Source organism: Herpailurus yagouaroundi, unplaced genomic scaffold (genome assembly GCF_014898765.1).
Source record: "Herpailurus yagouaroundi ecotype Mexico unplaced genomic scaffold, PumYag 321, whole genome shotgun sequence".
NCBI classification, from domain to species: domain Eukaryota; kingdom Metazoa; phylum Chordata; class Mammalia; order Carnivora; family Felidae; genus Herpailurus; species Herpailurus yagouaroundi.
Window position 1 is genome coordinate 317,622 of NW_024412538.1, and position 20,200 is coordinate 337,821.

General features: G+C 60.0%; 1 protein-coding gene across 2 annotated transcripts in view; it reads right to left on the bottom strand.

The window, feature by feature from the left end:
- The window catches only part of SLC9A3 (solute carrier family 9 member A3), a 39,256-nt gene extending 19,662 nt beyond the window's left edge, over nucleotides 1-19,594 (bottom strand). Inside the window, exon 1 of one of the 2 annotated variants that reach the window (XM_040462405.1) lies at nucleotides 1,965-2,701. In XM_040462405.1, coding sequence (XP_040318339.1) covers nucleotides 1,965-2,463 — 499 coding nt within the window. In that variant the 5' untranslated portion in view covers nucleotides 2,464-2,701. Of the gene's footprint in view, nucleotides 1-1,964; nucleotides 2,702-19,204 lie in introns of those variants that run through there. The other variant, XM_040462406.1, reaches the window with a different exon arrangement.
- Nucleotides 19,595-20,200: the final 606 nt, after the last annotated feature.

Genomic DNA, 20,200 nt, shown 5'->3' on the forward strand with positions numbered 1-20,200 from the left:
AGAGACGGAGAGAAGGCAGACCCTGGCGGGCTCCAAACCTTGAGGGAAAGGGCGGCAACGGGCGAGTTCCCTGTTTTCTTTTTTGTTTCGTTTTCCTGACTTCCCTGTTTTTTATGGCTTTTTCCAGAGAGCAGACCCCAGCTGGGGTTGTCCAGAGCAGTTAAAACTGTAGCCTTACTGGGCTGAGAAAGCGGAGGGCATAGATGACGGTGACCACGGCAGCTGGGCGGTGAGAGGCCAACATTCTATGTGTGAACTCTTCCCAAATTCCTGGCTGATCCTTGAATTACACACGAGAGAGGCAGGTACCAACTTCCTGTCACCACAGGGAGACCTCTTTGGAGTCTCAGTCCATTCCTGGTCAAATGACAGCACAGCACCAACCACCACCACAGAAATCAAGGCTCTCCAGAGGAGCACAGCGGAATACAGAGTCTCTACAACGTATGAGCTATAGTCCTGGAAACAATCCCAAATTACCAGACACATGAAGACACAGGAGAATGGGACCCAGACATCACTGGGGATCTCAAGGTGATCCAGACATTGGAATTAGCAGACGAGGGTTTTAAAAAAAACTACTGTAACTATGCTTAAGGGTGTAAAGGAAGATACACTTGTAATAAATAAAAAACTAGTAAATCTCAATAGAGAAAAGGAGTTGGCGATTTGTTTTCAATAAGAGCCAGATAGCAAATTGCTTAGGCGTGTAGGTTCTGTGGTCTGTTCAGCAGTTAGTCAGCTTGGCCGCTGCATCACAAAAACAGCCATAACACCCACGAACAGCTGTGCTCCAAGAAAACTTGATTTACCAAACCAGGTGGCCAGCCCACGGGACATAGTCTGCTGACCCCTGACATAAAAGAAACCTAAAAGAACCAAATGGAAGTTCCAGAATCGAAGAATTCAATATCTGAAATAAGAGATTCAATAGACAGACCTGACAGCAGACAGAGAGAGGAGAGACAGTGAACTCGAAGTTAGATGAGTGGACACTGTCCAGCATAAAGAACAAAGATGAGAAAGATAAAAACGTGAACAGAGCATCAGCCGCCAGTGGGACAGTGTCGGAAGGTCCAATACATGTGTAAATGGAGTCCTGGAAGGCCAGGAGACAGAGGAGGGGGTGGGGAAAATCTGGAAAGAGAATGGCCCCAAGTGTCGCCCATCTGGCGAAAGACATAAATTTGCAGATCTGAGAAGTCGCTCAGATTGGATTTCTATCTGATTTCTATTTCTATCGATCGGTCTTCAAGTGAAGTTGGAATAAGTGTGAGAAAGGCTGAGGGTCCAGGGAGAAGCAGTGGGGGTGGTGGGGCGCCTGGAGGACATGAGATGGGCACCTGGGGTTTGGGGAGGGCTGGGGACGGGGCTGGGGCCAGGAGAGGACCTCAGAAGAGGAAGGGCAGGGGGCCGCCCCAGCCTGGGCTGCGTAGAGCCCCACGGATCAAGCTGGTGGTACCGATCCGATGGCACACAGGGCGTGATTGCTGCAGGAAGCCGGTGGCCTGGTCACGGAGACCCTGTTTAACAAAATGGCTCGCGGAGCTGCAGCTGCAACGGCAGGAGGAAGAAAGGGTCCGCATCAGAGCCACACAGATCCCCGCGCCGGCACCACGGACGGACCCCAGCTCTGCTCAGGGTGTGACGGGCCACCGGGCCCCGTGTACCTGGTGCCTCCGCCTCCACAGGACCTGTGGCCCCGGAGGCCTCACAGACCAGAAAGGCGTTGTTCCTCAGAGCTTTCCGCTTCAAGGACGTGGAAAGTTAGTCTTGACCTGGTGGTTGCCTGGAGGCTCGGAGATTGACCATGATGGTCACACTCGCTGTAACATCCACCAGACAAAGATACAAAGATGCTTCACTCTGGGGTGGGGCTGGGGGGGCCGTGAGGGGCCCTCGAAAGGCTCCAAGGATTTTATGAACGGGTTTTCTGTGGGGGAGCAGGTGTAGGTCTCATTGACCTTTTACCCCTTCGTGTGAAAATTCCAGCGAGGCTATTTTCTCTGAGGACATCTTTGGTGCAGATAATGTGTGGGCAGCGTCCCAAGGTGTCGTAAACCGAGCCTGTGCCCACTCACGTGGCTGCTGTGTCGCCACGGTCACCACTATCAGGGCGTTCCTAGCTCCGTCCCCTGAGGCTGGGACTTTGTCATGGGCCGCTGCCCAGACACAGAGCAGCAGGAAATGGTGGGGACTATTGACTCTTGATATGGACACGGTGCTGCAGGAGGGTGAAGGGCTCCCCCAAGGTGGGAAGGCCACGGGGCAGCTGCCGGCCGGGAGGGCCCCGCTGAGGGGAGCAGCACTGACACATGCCAGCTGTTCCCGGAGGCACATGGAGCCGCGGGGACATCCTTCAAGAGGACAGGCACAGCCTGCTGAGTGGCCTGGCCAGGTGCTGCCCCTGCGGACCCCTCGTGCCCGGTTCCCCACGGAGCAGTGCCTCCACGGTTTCTGCATGTGTGAGGGCTTTCTGTTCCGAGGGACCTGTCCTGCCACTTCTCGAGCTATGATTATCTTATCCCTCCAGACTCGATTTCCTCAAGGTCAGATGACGGTCTAGACCCTTCTGGGAAGTTGGACGATGAAAATCAGATTCTCACAAGGAAGGTGGACTGAGTGCGTCTTCCCCAAGCCTGATGAAAACAAAAGGGGAAGAGGGGGGAGGGTGGCTGTCACTCATTGTCTTTATTTTTCATTTTTTGGCCAAAAGGAAGGAGAGATACGAAGACACTGGCACCCTGTGTCTCATCCACCTCAGCCCACGCTCCCACATACATGGGCCTGGCCCAGGTCGGCTACTGGGGGTGTCTTGGGCACAAAACCTGCAGCTGAATCACAGGAAGCAGAGTCAAGCGAGTGAGGAAAAGTTCGAATATCACCATCGCTATCCACACCGATGAAAGGAGGGTCGCACCCTCGATAAGAAAGCACATCCAGAGATTTCAAACCTCTTTTCAAATATGAGAGCAGAAGTACTTGACAGAAGAGTTGAGGGGACAGAGGTAGAGGGAAAAGACAAGGACACAAAACACAGGAGAGGAACCCTCAAAGGGGAAGAACAAGGGGCGATCGAGAGACGAGAGCAGAGGAGACGGGCACTGACCCGACAGCCACAAGCAGCCCGGGCGCACAGGGCTCCAGGGACTCTGTCTCCAGGGACTCAGCATGATGGCCAGTTGGATCCCACCCCAAAGTCGGGAGGAGAGGGAGGAGACCCCACACGAGGGAGGAGGACTGGGGGGGAGAGGGAGGAGACCCCACACGAGGGAGGAGGTTGGCGGGGAGACGGAGGAGAGGGAGGAGGCTGGGGAGGAGAGGGAGGAGGCTGGGGGGGAGAAGGAGGAGGCTGGGAGGGGAGAGGGAGGAGACCCCACACAAGGAAGGAGGCTGGGGGGGAAGAGGGAGGAGACCCCACATGAGGGAGGAGGCTGGGGGAGGAGAGGGAGGAGACCTCACACGAGGCACTGGGCCAGGGGCAAGACACCAACTCTGGAGGGGCCTGGAGTGATGCCTCCTTCCTGGGCAGGGAGTTGACTTCCAGGCTTCACCCAGAGGGGTCAGTCTGCTCCTGATGCTTGCTTGTCAAGGCTCAGCTTGCTGCACAGCCAGTCCCCAGAAGTAACAGAGGGAGAAACCACATTTGGTGGAGAATGAACCCACCAAACGGAGGTTCTCCCCAAGACAAGAAGGCACGAGATTCAGGAGATGGGGTGCCCAGTGTGGGGGAGCTGGTGTTGTGCCCGCAGAGGGGAGGGGCCCGGAGCACATTGCCACGTGCAGCAGCCTTCTGGGAGTTTGGGGCCGAACCACTTAAATCCATAGAAAACTGTGCCAACAACAACAGATTAGTCAATGACTTCGGGTAAAACAAAAGGATGTCCTGGAAATGGAAAAATGGTCCCATGCTATCTCATGGCTATGAAGACAGTTTGTGTAGTCACAACGTTCAGCACCGAGATTTTGGTGGAAAACACCAGAACTTAGAGAGCAAGCATGTGGGGGTGGGGCAGGCTTTCTGTGCTAACTCCCCTGGCCAGAGACCCACAGCTGTGAGTCATATCACAACCCCTTTCCGCCTTGTGCACCCACATGAATGGTCCTGGCCAAGATAGCCTAACATGCCCAACGTGTGCTAGCAAAGCCAGGCACACAAGGCAAGGCGGCTGGCCCCCTGGGCAGGGAGGGGCAGGGGCAGGGGCAGAACGAGTCCTAGACGATGTCTGTGCAGAAAATCCCAGAAAGTGATGGAAGACTTCAGGGTATACAAAGTCCATCACTTTCCCATAAACCAGCAATAAAGGTATGGAATTCGAAATGTAAACCATAACACCACTTACATCAACACCAAAAAAAGAAAAATAAACAAAAAACCAAAAAAAAAAAATCTTAGGTAGAAATCTAACAAAATATCTACAGAACCTACATGAAAACTTGCAACTTGGACGAAGAAATCAAAGAAAACCCATATAAATGGAGAGATAGTCCACATGCACGAATGGCAAGACTCAGCACGGTCACGCGGCGAGTTCTTCCTGGCACGATCCATGGACACAATGTGATCCCAATAAAAAATTCCAGCCTGTTACTTTATCATACGGAGGCAAAAAACCCAGAGCAGCCAGCACGACCTTGAAGAACATTCGAGGACTGACACTTCCCGACTTCAAGACTCAGGTGAGACCACGGTGATCGCTGAAAGGACAGACGAGCGGATCAGTGCAACGGAACAGAGGGCCCAGAAACAGACCCATGTGATCACAGTCACCGGTCTTTGACGAAGGGGCACGGGTAACACGGTCGAACAAAAGCGGTCCCCTCGGCAACTGCCGGGACGGCGGGACGTCCCCGTGAAGAAAAATGAGTCCGGACACAGACCTTACAGCCTTCACAACAATGAACTCTCAACGGATAGAGACCTACAAGTAAAATGCAGAACTATACGTCTCCTAGAAGATCGTGGGACAGAAAACCTAGCTGGGTTTGGTGATGACTTCTTAGATCCAGCACGATCCCTGAAAGAGGGAAGCCCGACCTCACTGAAATGCACGAACTGCCTGAGAAAGACCACGTCAAGAGAGCGAGAAAACAAGCCACAGCGGGGAGAAAATATTTGCAAAACATGTACCTGATAAAGGATTTGTGTCCCACACACACGAGGAACTCAAATCTCAGTAAGAAAACAAACAATCCAATTTAAAAATGGGCCAAAAACCTAAAGAGACACCTCACCAAAGAAGATATGCACGTGGAAACGTAGCTCAATATCATACATCATTAAGGGATCGCAGATTAAAACAACAAGGTACCACTAGACATCAATTAGAATTATTAAAATCCACAACACAGACGACTGGAGATTCTCGCTGGTGGGAATGCAAAACGGTGCAGCCACTTTGGAAGACAGTTTGGCGGTTTCTTGCAAAACTAAACATACCTTCACCATACGACCCAACAATCATCTCCTTGGTGTTTACACAGAGGAGTTGAAGCCTTATGTCCATACAAGAGCCTGAAAATGGATGTTTACAGCAGCTTTACTCGTACTTGCCAGATTGTTCTTCAGTAGCTGGATGGATAACAAAGCCGTGCTACATACACAGTGGAGTATCATTCAGCGCTAAAATAAACGAGCCATCGAGATAGGAAAATCCGTGGATGAATCTTCGATGCACGTTACTAAGGGGAAGAAATCCATCTGAAAAGGCTACGTCCTGGAATCCTCATACAGCAGCATTCCAACTCTACGACATTCTGGAAAAGGCAGAGACTACGGAGGCAGTAAAAAGATCAGTGGTGGCCAGGTGATGGGGGAAGGGAGGGATAGGTGGAGCACAGAGGATTTTTAGGGCACTGAAAATACTCTGTATGATCCTATAATGATAGATACACGTCATGACACAGTTGTTCAAACCTGTAAGATACATAACACAAGAGCAAACCGCGACGTAAACCATGGGCTTCAGTTAATAAGGATACATCAATATTGGCTCATTAACTGCAACAAATATATCACAGCAATGCAAGATGTCAACAATAGGGACACTGGGGGGTGGGGAGAGGGGGGAGGGGGAGCCGGTGGGTATGGGGAACTCTCTGTGCCACCTGTTCAATTATTGCGTACATTTTCACCTTCACTAAAAAATTAGGTCTATTAATTTTTGAAAATCAGCATTGCTGAGGTGTGGGGGATGCCTTTGCACTGTGAGGTAGGCTTGGGAGGCCAGGCCCGGGACGGAGGTGACGTGACGGTGTTTTAGGGATGAGGCAGGGAGGTGGGTAGGCCAGGAAACACCCTCGCTCCTCGCCCCGAGGGACAACCGGGGGTGAGCGGCCTGCGGTTTTGTGCCGGCCGGGGAGCGGTCTGTCGTGGCTCTACTGCGCTCGCATGCTGCCAGGTTTCGTCTGAACAAAACCAAGTTTGTTCAGTTTCACCGAAAAGGGTTTATTGCCACCCACGGGGAAGGGGCAGCTCCAGACTGGGGTGGTGCGGAGTGGGGTTCTGGCTGCCAGGGTGGCCCAGGGTGGAGGGCGCCACGGTGCCCGGAGCTTTCCTAGTGTGTGAGGCAGGAGCAGCGAGGAGGCCAGGTGCCAGGAGAGGGCACGAGTGGGTGTGCAGGGTGCAGGTGTGAGCACACGTGGGTGTGAGCTGTGTGAGCAAGTGTGGGCAGGTGGGCGGGAGAAGCACCCCCCCAGGAACCACGTGACGTGGCAAAGCTCGTGGCAGAGCCAGGCCCATGTGACGCCCGTGCAGTGTGGCGCGGCTGGGGCTTCAGGTCTACCTTGAAGCTGGCCTCAGCGGACAGCTGCACGCTCCTCGTGACGGGTCAGGCGAGAGCCTCTCTGAGGGGAAGGTTTGCCTGGGGCCACACGGCCACGCAGCCACATGGCCCGCCTGGCCCCTGCACACCCCGCCCCCGTCCCCTCCCTGCTGGGACAGAGGCTCCCGGAAACAGCCTGACGTGTGGCCCTCCCAGGACAGGAGCTCCACGGGAGGGGACGGTTCCAAGGTTTCTGAGGGTGCTGTCGCCCGCGTGTCCTCACCAGGGAGTGCTCACACCTCCATCACGGCACCCACAAACACCCTCCGTGGGCCCCGTGTGGCCTCCCCTTGCAGCCCTGGTGGGCGGGACAGTCAGCTCCTGCCAGGCTGCCTGAGGACCACAGACCCTCCCCTGCTCCCCTTGATGAAGGCACAGGACGCCAGGGAGGAAGACCTTGTCTCTGGGAAAGCAGAGAACTCACCCCCGCGTCCCACAGATAGGCGCTGGGGCCCGGCATGTGGATTTAGGCTGAACACAGCACAGCGTGGCCCTGTGGGCTGGTGCAGGAGGCCGGGGCGGAATGTGCTGGCCCCGCTCAGCTCACAGGCTGCCTGCCCTCAGCCACCCCAGGACAGAACCTCCTTCCTGCTCCTCTCCTGGGAGCAGACACCACCACGCTGTGTCCAGTCTACTTCCGAGATTCCGCTGGGCTCCGTGCTGGCTCCCGGCCATGGTCTGAGGAGTGGCCCGCCAGCCCCTGGCTTGGGAAGGCACCATTGTTCTTCGGGGACAGATAACGCTTCCCCAGCTTCACGCAGCTCGTGACACTCGAACTAATCTTCAGGCCACAAGAAAACCAGGATTCTACACTGAAAGCCAGCCGCAGGGGCCTCAGGGCCCGGTGCCCTGAGGGCAAGGTGGGGGCCTGGGGAGGGGGAGGTGCAGAGGCAAATCCCGGTAGTCTCCACCCGCTGTGCCACTGGAGGACTCTGTGGTGGGATGGGGGGTGGGAAGAGGGTCCCGGAGCGCTAGGCACGGGGGTCAGCGTTCCCGGCCCTGGACACCATGGTCAGGGGGCGGGGGGTGGGAAGGGCCCATCCTTGTCCCTGGGCGGCCAGCCACACGCGCCCATCCCACATCTGCCAATGCCTCTCGTGGGGCACCTCAGGTGAGCCAGGGCGGGTGTTGGGCAAAGACATGCTCCTCCAGGCTTTGGGGTCCCAAAATGCAGGGCACAGGCCAAGGCTCACGCCGGCCCGGGGCTGAAGGCACCCCAGCCGTCGGAATGTTCTCGGCGTTTTTGAGTTAATGAGTAAAGGATTTTGACAACAGAGGCTGTACCCTCGACACTGGGGGCCTTCTCAGAAACTTCCAACCGCCTTCCTTCTCCGGTTCGCCCCCAGAAACGCAAGCTCTGGGGGGGAAGGTGCACGGGAAGGGCTGTGCTGAGACCCGCCCACGCCTGGACCCCCGGCCCCTGCTCTGGTCAGTAACTGTATTTTGTAAATGGCGGTCAGGTGACCCCCACCCCAATCCTAGCCACACTGCACTGGGGGAGGGGAAAAGGAGGAGGAAGAAAAGGCACACTGGTGGCCGCGGTTTGAGGCACACGGCTGAGGGGCCGACACAGGCTTCCCTCGCAGGCCTGGCCGAATCCACAGAACACCCTCTCCAGCCAGACTTCGTGGGTACAAGCCGGCACCCGCCAGGATGAAGCCACAAAATCATTCCCACTCCAGGGACAGGGCGGCACCAGGAGCCTGCAGGCGGCGGGCGTGTGGGGGCAGGACTGCCGAGTCCCATGCTTGCCGCTTGTGGGAGGACACGGGCCCCCAGAGCTGGGTCCTGGCTCTCACCTGCCGTCTTGGACACAGGCGTCTGTAGCTGCCGTGTGGCTGTCTTTGCATTTTCGCTTTCACGCAGCTGGTGTCAGTGGGCCTGTTATTATGGCCGGGCCCCCTGCTGGGACCGCCCAGGCCACAGAACGTCCCCCAGGCACCTTTGCAGGACCCTCCATGCATCTGCGCGCCGCACCTGCTAACCTCCGCTCTCCAGCCACATCTGAGGGAAATGTGGTCAGCCACGTCCCTGCTGAGGAGGCCAGGTTGCTGGAGAGGAGGGCAGCTAGCCCACTGCAAGGCCGCAGGCATCCCCCAGATGCAGCAACCGACCAGGCAGGGGTCGGGAGGCCCGGGAGGGCCCTGGAGTCCCGTGGGGTTGCCCACGGACGTGTGACGTGGCCAGCCGCCAGGAGCCTGGCTGGGCAGCGGCTGTGCGGGAATGGTGACCGTCGCCTCCCCCCTGCTTCCACCCTGGACACCCTTGAGCTTGGATCCTGGCCGCAGCCCAGCCCCCGGAGGCCCTGGTTCGAGCTGTTTGGAGCCAGCCCTGGGGGACCGAGCTGGACCGAGCTCACTGATCCCTCCGAGCTCCTCAGCCGCCTGTGAGAGACCGAGGCCTGAGGCGGGCCCAGCCTGGGTCACACAGGCAGCTGGTCCCCTTCCCGATCCTCCGCTAAAGGACCAGAATGAAGGCTGTGCCGCCACAGGACGCGGGAAGGACGGCAGCACCCCACGCGGAGGCACGGCCCACTTCACCACTGCACCCTGCCCGCTTATGCAGTTTCTGCTGTCACTGAGCACACAGGGTGACACTAGCTGACTTCTGGGGAGTCTGGCCTCTGAATTGGCCTTTGTGAAGTATGGGAGGGGGGCTGCGGCTGCCCTAGCCCTGGTGTTGACCACACCTGTTCCCAGGCCTGCTCCAGGGGCCTGCTGCAAAGGCCTCTGTGGCCCCAAGACACAGCTCTTGGGGGGGGGGGGGGGCCGCTTCCACTGGGGTGGCCAAGAGGCGGCTTCGGCCCCCTCCTCTACCCCAGGATCTTCCCCAGCCCACCCCCTGGAAGCCCAGCTGCTTCTGTTGGGTTTGGGCAAGGAGCCTCCCTTGGGACTCTGTCCAGCGTTTGACAGTCCATATGGGGACACTCCCTCGGACATGGGGGGTGGTGACAATAACTTGATCATTCACCAAATACCCCCTGAGCACCTGCCATGTCTGCCCACTCCTCCCCGAGCCCCCACAGGGAGTGTGGATGCTACAGAGGTGTACGTGGTACCACAGGACCCCAGGAGCAAGCAGCCTCGAGCCCACCGCCTCTTGGGGAACACGATCGTCAGCCACAGGCTGCCACCCTCCACCTTGTACGAGCCAGCACACAGGAGCAGTGCACACACGCATATGGACACCAAGTGAGTGCACACGTGTGGTCTTCCTGTGGGGCTGCCCTGTTCGGGTCCACGTCTAGCTGGCGGGCCAAAGGTGAGCTGCCCCGAGCACCCAGCGTGTGAGGGCTGCGTTCTAAGGGAAAGTAGGTGGCGGGGTGGGAGGCCCACGTCCACTGTACCCCAAGCTCCGGGGCTTGTTAAACCCAAGAAGAAACGGAACCCCCAGGAGCTGGTGGTTTTCCACCCTTTATGTTGTTCTACAAGCTGCCAGAAACAGGCATTTGCAACTTCCTATTTTGCCTTTGCAAGAAACCCTTCCCCAGCTGAGAGCGCCCCACGGTTGGACTTTAGCATGATAGCTCTGCGGGTGGTGAATTCAGAGGCTTCCTGATTTACCCAGGAAAGGAAGAAACAGAACTTGGCCCTTCCCCCACAGTCCTGCACCCTTCCTCCTGAGCACAGGGCTGACCCTGCCCCCAGAGGCTGGAAGTCCCAGCGAGGGGCTCACAGGATGCCTCCCAGAGCCGATCTGCTTGCCAAGGCCACATCCGTCCACAGACCCCCAGACTCCATCGTTAGCCCAGTGGCCTCGACCCCCACCTGGGCCCCCTGGGCTGCTGCCTTCACCTGGACCACTTGCTCCCAACCCCGCTCACTCCAGCTGGCCCCCTCCCTTCCTGCGTAGCTCATCCCCACTGCCCCTCAGATGGGAAGTCTATAGCCCGGACTCTGACCCTATGTGTCCAGCGAAGCACGGGGCTCTCATTTCTTTCCAGAGCGGATGGATGAAAGCTTGGCTTGTAGATGTGGACTTGAGACACAGTGAGCTCCGAGGGAAGGCCCGTGTGAGGCTAAGCCCCAGGTCCCTGGCCCAGCTGGGGCACCTTGCACGACCTGGAGGGTGGCCAGCATGGCCCTCGCCTGTGCAGACACCACCCGTCATTGCCATAAGGACACAGGGCCCTGGCGGGCAATGGGCGTTGGGGGTCAGGTGGGGCGGCATCACGCACCCTTAGCCTCCTTGCACCTGACCCGCCCGCCAGTCCTGTGCCCTCTGGGACACTGGAGGCACTGGGGCCAAAGCAGAATGGCCTGGCCAGGGCCCTTCAGTGCCCAAGACATCACGGACCCTCACAGGTGCAGGCTGTGACCTTAACCTCTGATCAGACCCGAGCACATATGGATGGTTTCTGACTCGTTTATTCTGCACATGTTTATGGGAAGAGCCTTATAAAATGAGAGGGGTTGTGCCAGCATTACAAATGCCCCAGGGAAGGCCCAGCTCATGAGGTGACAGTTCTGAGCTGCTGCCACCCCTCCCTCCCTGCAGCCTTGTCGCTCTCGGTGGAGCCAAGCACAACTCTGCTCAGAAGCCTCGGCGGCCCCTCTTCCCTGCGATGCTTGTGACTGGCTGCCTTGCTGGCCCCTCTGAGCTCACTGTCCACACCCCACTGGCTGGCTTCCCCCCGCCCGCCCCCTGCTGCTCTTCAGACACACCTACACATGCCCACCTCAGGGCCTTTGCACTGGTTGATCCACTCCTGAAAATGCTTTCGTTACGGGGCTGGTTCTCCTCTGCCTGCACTGTCCGCCTCTCCTCATTCGTTTTTCACTATAGCACATGATGCCATTTATCCTGCGCCATGATGTCATCCGTCTGTCCCCCACAGGAACCTGCACTTGTTGGGGGGTCTGGGGCTGCTCTGTTGGTACCACATCCTGACGTTTGTCAAGTGAGCACTAAACTGAGGGGGCCTCGTCCGGCAGCCAGGGCTGCAGCTGCTAAAAATCAAGGATTTCAAGATTGCATCAATAAAGGAAATCAGACCAGTTATGCCCCCCAAAAGTTGTTGCCGTGCTGATGGAATTGACCCGCTCGGGACCCAAGTCCCAGGCTCAGCGCAGGAGCGTGAGGGCGCTGGCACCCACGCAGACGCCTGTGTCCCTGGAGCCCGCGCATCGTGACCCAGCGGATTTGCTCTGTCCTGTTCCGGAAGGCGTGACTGGGGGTGAACTGGCAGCAGCTGTCAGCTGGTGGGGGAGTGTGTGTTAGTGCAGGCGGGGTGCAACCTCCTCTGGGGACCCGGCCTGCCCAGGTGAGCACCGTGTGGGCCGAGAAGCTCCCCACCCTGAGCCCCGACGCGCCCTCCGTGCCCTGAGCAGACGCTGGCAGTGCTCGTCCACGGTCTGCCCGCCTCCACGGGCGTGGTGTTCTCAGAAGGCTGTGTGGCAACTCGGCGGGAGGAATTCAGGTAAGGAGTCTCTTCCCAGGCCCAGAGCCTGGATGGTCTGGACAAAACTTACAAACGGGAAGCCGGCCTTCAGGGCTGCGTTCCTTCTCTCAGCCACGCAGATGGGCAGGCGGGGTGCCGGGCACTGAGAACGCGGCAGGAGCCGGACACAGCGCCTGCCTTCACAGCGCTGACCTGGCTGAACCAAAGAACTGGGTGGGGGCTTCAGGCGCAGGGGTGAGCTGGAAGGCAGGACAGGTGCCAGGTAGCTTGCGTGACCAGGTGGAGTCTGGGTTTTCACTGGAATCTAGGGGAGCCACACATGCCAGGGCCACAGCCAGGATGGAAGCCACCACACACCCATCGGGCCATCCCGCTCCTGTCCCAACCGCTCTTGGGGCCTCTGTGGCCCCACCAGCCCCTCCGCCTTCACTAATGGGATACCTGCCCCCCAGCCCAGGGGCCCCTGAGCTTGTCATCCTCCAGTCCCACAGGATCTGCAGGCAGGGCCGGGGTGGGGAGGGGCCCCCGCAGCACCTGGGTTCACTCAGCACCCCTTCTTCCCTGGCCTGAGCAGAGAGAGAAGACAGAGGATGGGAAAGGAAAGGCAGGGAAGGTCAGGAGGGAGGGCTGGGAGGCGGGATAGGAGGGAAGGCGCGGGCACAGGGTGGGAGCAGAGACCCGCCCAGGGAAGGTGCCAGGGACAGGGACCCCCAACTGCGCTGCCCACGGCCCAGGCAGGAAACCACCCGGTCTGGGCTCCAGGGCGGAGAGGCTGGTTGAGCAGGCTCTGTTCAAACCTAGCCAAGCACCCAAGACCTGGAGACTCAGACCCGATGCCTGACAGTGGCCAGAGCCATGGGCCCTGTGCTCCTGGGAACAGGCCTGTCCCAGGACCCAGCCAGGAAGAGCCAAAGGGGCCTTCTCTGAAGGCAGCCATGAGCAGGTGCCAAGGCAGGGCAGGTGGCAGAGAGAGCAGAGCCCTGTCCCTCGCCCTCCCCCTGGCCACCCCTCCAGGTAAAACTCGATATCAGCAGGGCTTCGGACACTGGGGGACGGTGCGTGGGCGTGGGTGGGAACGCAAGCTTCAGCCCCCGGCTCAGGAGCCTGGCCTGTGTGACAGGAAAACTCTCCTCCAACCCATGCGGACATAGAGGAACCCGCAGCCCCATCCTCGAGGGCCAAGAACTGGGGAGGGGGGTGTCCTGACACATGTGCGGAGAAACCAAGTGCAAGGCTGAGTGAGGGACAGGTCAGGAGGGCACAGAGACAGGTCTGCGACTAGATCACAGAGCACCGTGCACTCCCCTGACCACGGTCCAGACCCCCGCAAAGGGGCTTGGTGCCTTGGGAATAAGGCCAAGAACCTCTCTGCTTACAGGAAGTTGGCCCAGGCAGAGCCTTCTGGGGAGTCCCTTCCATGAGCGAGCAGGACTGGATGCTATCAGCACTTCCCAACCTTTGCCCCTCTTTCCTTGGAATATTTCAGTGTTATACCTTAGCTCCAAATGCCCATGGATTGCTTTACAGCCTGGGGCTAATTCCCCCATGGGCAGTTCCTGAAAAGTGAGACTCTACCCCTCCATCTGGTAGAGGCTCTTGGGAGGGCCCTTGGTTCCAGGCTTTGGATGATGGGTCTCGACTCCAGGCCCACTTACTGGGTCCTGCCAGGACTGGGGTCCACTAGGGCCCACTGGCTCATCTACCGCTGGGAGGATGGCACCTGCCCTGCCCTTCCTCCTTTTCCAGATCCCCTCATGCATTCCTCCGAGAGGAGCAAGGCAAATTCAGTGGAGGCAGGCAGGAGAGCATGATGGAGAGCGCCCAGGAACCCACAGGAGAGAGTAGGACAAGGGTGAGGCTCAGCCCCAGGGGCTCCTGGTCCTAGGACCAGAGCACATGAAGTAAAACCCATAAGCTTCTGGTTTTAACCCCAGGAGGTAAATACCACCCCCTGGCTTCCCCCACAGCCTGGGCATGTGCCTGGGGCAGAGGCCCAGCCCCTGTGGCTGTACCTCAGAGAAACAGTGGATCAGGCGGGGTGTCAGGGCCAGTGGCCCCGGCTCCCCAGGTGCCTGGGCAAGACAACGGAGTATGTGGGTGGATACCCAGGGACGTCCCAGGCCTGCGGCGTAAGTGCCCCCACTCAAGGGTGAAATCATAACGGTAGGAAAAGCACTTTGGAAGCAACGAGAATTGGGGCCAGGAACACGGGGCCCTGAGGCCCAAGAAACTGGATCGATGAGCCAGCAGCTAGCGTATCGGAAGGCATGATCCCAGGGCTGCGCTCCAGCTGGAGCATAACTGGGAAGAAGAACTTCCTGTGGAGGCTCAACATGGGTCAGAGGCTGTGGACGCTGTACAGCAGGCCCTGGTCTTCGCACTGGTTATGAAAGACCCTCCCAGGGTCTCTTCCCCCAAGACCAGGAGTGAAGAGGGAGGCATCACATCGAGGGGAGGGCTTGCAAAGCCTCGAGGGTGCTGGAGGTACAGGGACCAGGAGAGACGACTTGCCACCACCCCTGAGCCTCCAGCCCTCGAAGCCAGACGGTCCCATCGGCCACTGGGGTCCTCCTGGGGGTGTTTCTGCCAGGTTTGAGTGGGTGGGATGTGAGCCCAGGCCGCCCCCTTTCCCAGGAGAGGCCATGGTGTAGACAGCACAGATTCTCAGGCTCAGAGGGTGAGGCCACCACTTCCCAGCCAGCCAGAGTCAGGGGCCCCTGGCCTCCGGCCCCTGCACACCGCGAACTGCACTTTCAGGGGCCTCAAACTGGGTTTCTCACTGGCCCACCCACACCAACACTGCCCCTCATCTCGGCCGCTACAAGCGTAGCCCGTCCTGTCCAGGGGTCTCATGGCTCGGGCCTGCCTCCTCACTGGCAGGGTCCCGACCCCCTCAGGAGGCTCCTCCCTGACCTGACTCACTGCCCACCTTTTGCCCTGGACCCACCTGGCTGTCAGCTGGATACCTGAGCCACATCTGTCCACTGAAATAGCCCCTACCTAATGCTTGGGAATACATGGACCCAGTCAACCTACAACTGCCCCTTCCCCAGGATCTCCTCTGGGGGGGGGGGGGGGGGGGGGCAGCCAATGTCCATTCTCTGAACTGCAACCAAGGCAATAATCTGAGAGCCCAGGTCTGTTCAATTCCCTCCTCTTTGTGCCACCCGGGTAGAGATCAAAGTTCTCCAGGGTCTGGTTGTGCTGGTCTGGCCTCCTCCAGCCTCCCCTCTGCCTCCCTCTGGTCTCCCCTCTGGCCTCCAACATTCTAACCTGCCTCTTCCTCCAGAAGGCACCTTTCCTGGTGGCAACTCCAGAGCTCTGTCTCCCGAAGCCACCTGGATCCCCACCACCCAAGTGGGACCTCTACCCCATGCTCTCTGCCTCACGACCTATGCATGGCCAATGTGGGCCTCGTGCTGGCCCAGCCTTTGGCCTCCAAGGAAGGTCTGAGGAGAGAGAATGCAATTAAGGGGAAAAGGCCCAGCCTGGTCCAAGGCCAAGACCCTGGGCCTTTGCAGGCTCAGCCCCCCCCCCCCCCACCGGGGTCCAAAGGAGGGAATCACCCCCCACCCAGGGGCAGACACTGTCCCGCTGCAGTGGGTCCCTCAACCTCTCTGGCCCTGCAGGCCTCACCTGTGTGTGGGCTCCCTGGCCTCAGTGGCACCCTACTCCCCTTCTGAATTTCCTAAAGACGCAGCTATGGGCAGGGGGCCCCTGGAGGTCCAGATGCAAACAGTAAGTCCTTTGCTGAGCCCCAGACATGGGGTCTTAGGGGTTGTGGGTCCGTGACCTCAGCAGCCACAGACTCCTGGGCCCACAGACTCCTGGCCCACAGATTCCTGGGCCAGCTTTCTGGTGGCCATGACCCTGCCCTCTGGCCAAAGCTGCTTGAGGGGAGCAGCTGCCTCAAAACATTGGCATGAATTATTGCTTTGTCCCTCGTCCCCGCACCTAATTGTCCTGTCTGTCCCAGGTCCCCGCACCTAGTTGTCCTGTCTGTTCCAGGCCCCCTCACCCTGTTGCCCTGACCACCCGTGGCTGGAAGAAATCTGACTGAAACTAAAGTAAACACCTGGAACCATTGGTAAGACATTTGGCAAATGCTTGGAAATCAGTAGAAACCCCTCTCTTCTCCTGCTCCTGCACCTTGAGATCGAAATAGCCTGACCGTTTCCAATGACCAAAGGGGCCTGAGAGTCTCATGAACATGAGCCCTGGACTGCGGAGTCAAGAAGGGAGGACGCTGGGACCCAAAGCTTGCCCTCATCTGTGCACACGCTGGACACACCACCACACGGCCTCGGCCTCGGGTCCCAACCTGGATGCATATGAAGGCGTGGCCAGGAGTGCTCTGTGGGGCTTGTGCGCAGGTGCTGGCTGCACTGGGAGGGGCCTGGGCGCCGTCCTGATCCGGGGCCAGGTATGTGGGTCGGGAAGTGGGGGATGCCACAGGGCAGGGAGGTGGGCCAGTCGTTGGGGAACCCCTGGGATATAACCATGGACCAGGTTAGGTCTCTGCTTCTCTCTGCAGAGAACAATGGATCACGGGGGTGGGGTGGGTGGGGGTCCTGACCGGGGAGGAGGTGGAGCTGGAGCTCAGTGGATCTGGTCAAGAGTGAGTGCAGGCCACTGAGGTGAGGTGACCGCTTTCTTTGATGTAGATCTTGCTTTGTAGGGCCGGCTTGTTTGCTAAGATTTGGTTTGGATGTTGAGCCCTGGAAGGCCAGAGGCAGCAGGGGGTGGGGTCCCAAGGTGGATGGAGAAGCGATGTCTGAGGGACTATGGGCAAAGGGACAGACTGGGGGGGCTTGGGGGACTGCAAAGGAAAGGGCCGAGGTGGGGGCCACCCGAGGACCATCCTGAGCCACCAGGAGGACCTTGGGGACCTGGGCAGGGTCAGTGCAGCAGATTCCAGGGTACAGGACTAAGGGGTTGAGCCCGAGGGGTGGATGGTGTGGGCAGGGCCGGGGCACGGCTTGGCCCAGAGCAGGACGGCCCTGAAGGGGGGAGGCTGGGTCAGCGCCACGGGCCTTCCCTTGGGGTCCTTTCCATGTTGTCCTTAGAACCCCTGGTCTCCAGGCTTGACTGTTCCCCCTTCAAGGGGGGTCAGCAATCCCAGACAACAATGCAATGAGCATGTGGTGCTCGCACAACAAGCCCTTTGAAGTGAGTGTGGGCAGGAAAACGAACTCTGGGCTTTGCTCTGACTGTGAAACAGAACTGGCTGGAGCAGGTGGCCACCCTGCCCTGGAGAGGTCCCCCTCAGGACAAGTCTGGCCTCGCTGGAGACTCACAGGTCCACAGCTCCTCCCAGGTGAGTGACGAACTCCTGGGGCCAATACTCTGGTCAGTGAGACCTTTCCCGGCAGCCTCCCCTCAGGGCCACCAGCAGCTTGGGCGGGCGGCTGTCACTGGAATGTCAGATGCCACGGCTGGACTCGGGGAAGCCCCAGCTTTGCAAAGAAAGCATTTGCTTCAGGAAACAAGGGTGTTCCATGTCCCTGTGTGGCTCCCCAGACTGTCACGGGTTCACCCCGCGCACATTGTCATCTTTATGGCGGTGGTTTCACAGAAGAGAAAAGGTGGCAGAGGACAAGAGCCCCCACTCAGCCCCAGAAACGGTCAGTTCCTGCGGGGGAGGGGTGGGTGGTGGTGGTGCAGGCAGTGTGAGTGTTAGTCAGGACAGGGCTCTCAGAGCCCCGGCCCGGGACTGGACCTGTCCAGTAGATGACCGGTAGAAAGCGGCCAGCGTCCTTTGCCCCCAGCAGGGGTGTCCGGAGGAGACACACGGATGAGACCTTGGTGCTCAGGTTTACTCCGGTATCCCAGAAAGCCCAGCGTGGGACAGAGTGAGCACCAGACCAGGCAGCCAGGGCCAGGGAAGAGATGCCTGAGAAAACAGGAGGAGGCAGAGGGATGGACAGGGCCCTCAAGAAGCAGAAAGCAGACAGGGAAGGGCAGGGAGGCGGCCGGCCGGTGGGTGGGCACCCGGGTAACCCAGTGCTGCCCGCCCTCCAGGCATCCAAACCCCAGGTTCAAATTCTGTCGCAGGCTGTCCCCAGAGCCCATGACGCTCCAGCTGGCTGAAAAGGTCAGAGCCCAAGGCCCTGGAGAGCCCTCTCCCCTCTCCTGCCCCTCCCCACTCCCAAATCCCAGCCTCCCGCTGATCCCTGGGGCGGTGTCCTCTCCCCTGACTCCGCCCAGTCAGTTACCTGCGGCGGTCCACCGCCTCCCCAGACCCTCCCTGCCTGTGCCCAACGCGTTGAAACTTTGGTCCCCATGAGCTTTTAAGAAGCTGACCTTCCTGTCACCTTGGCCGGGAGCGACCAGCAGCCCCCCCTCTGCTGGCTCACTGAAGCGAGTTATGAGAAATCCCACAGACCAGGGGTTTGGGAGGAGAAGCACTGTCAACGGAAAAATCGCTCCTGCAAATAGGATTTTGCCGAGTTGAATCTCGAGCGGCCCCACTTTCCTTTGCCCTGGGAGCCGCCTATCACCCCAGGGCTGATGGCAAGAGCTCACGCTGCCTCCCCGCACGAAACGGCTGGACGAGCCCGACACACACAAACCCTGGCCGAGGGAGCTCGCGGATCCGGGCCGGGGTGCGGCACAAGGGAGCCCCGACCGCGACACCCCAGGACCCGGGGCTGCGCGCGCCTGGCGGGGATCAGGTCGCTCTCGGCGACCAGCGTGGCCGCTGCGGGCCCGGCCAGGCTCGCGGTCCCCGCCTCGCCCCGCCTGACCCGCGGGCCTGCCTACGTGGGGCCGACGGGGCGCTCCCCAGGCCCGACCGCGGGGTGGCTGCCGCTGGGCCAGGGAGACTGCGGAGCCGGCGCAGGAGCGCGAACGCGGGAGCACAGCTCTGTACTCGCGGGCGGGGTCGCCTAGACAGCCCCCCGCCCCGCCCCACCCGGCGACCCTGCGGGAACAAGCGCGGGAGGAAGTCGCGGCGGGGCCGGGACCCTCGGCTTCTTACCGATCTTGGCCAGGCTGGCCACGAGGATCCACAGCGCGATGATGTACGGGTCCTTGACGTGGTGCCACTTGAAGCTGACCACCTGAAAGCCTTGGCTCGCGCCCCCAGACTGCTCCTCGACGCCCCGCACCCGCGGCAGCGCGCCCAGCGCCAGCAGCAGAGCCAGCAGCAGCCCGCACCTGGGGCCTGGAACCCCGCGCCCCGACATCGCCGCCACCGTTCAGCACCCGTTCCGGACGCGCATGTCGTGTGGGTCCTGCTGCTCCCGGGCGGGTGGACGTGCGGGGCGCGCCCCCCGCCCCCTCCAGGGACTCTCTCAGGGCGGCGCGGAGCCAAGCGCTCGCCGGGTGCGGGCTCCTGTCCCGGTCCCCGCCCGCCACGGTGGCCTTTAATCCAGCAGCCCCCTCCCGCCCCGGGGCGGGGCCTTCCCGCCCCCGCTGCGCGCACGCGAGCACGGACACCGTCGCACGCTCCTGGCACGCCAGCCCAGCCTGCACACGCCCACCCGGGGCCGACTGGTCTCCCTAACCTCTCCGAACTCCCGCGCGCGGGGCCCCTCTATTTCCCTCCTCTATGGCCCGCGCGCCTCCCCGTTCCACCCTGTCCCTGTCCAGGGGCTGGAGGGCGCGGGCCGGGAGGTCCAGGCGCGGCGACTCCGAGCAGCCGCCTCCCCGGAGCGGGGTGAGGTGGGGATCGCGGCAGCGACCGGTCCCTGCGGGCTTGGCTGGGGGATTGGTGGGCTCCAGGTGTCTCGGGCGCCCCTCAGTGGCGTTAGCTCCGCTCCCGAGTTGCCTGGGGCAGCTGCGGGCACATTGGCCCCAAGCTTATCCAGAGATGCAGGGCCTGGGGCTCGTGGACCCCACTGGAGGCCCCAGGGTCCAGAAGGGGGCCAGGCGCAAGCCTTGAGCTATGTCTTCAATATGCACCTGCATTTCCTAACAGTTGGAACAAGTCGTCGGAAACCAGGTCCTCTCCCACCAAACCTGGGGTGGTGCC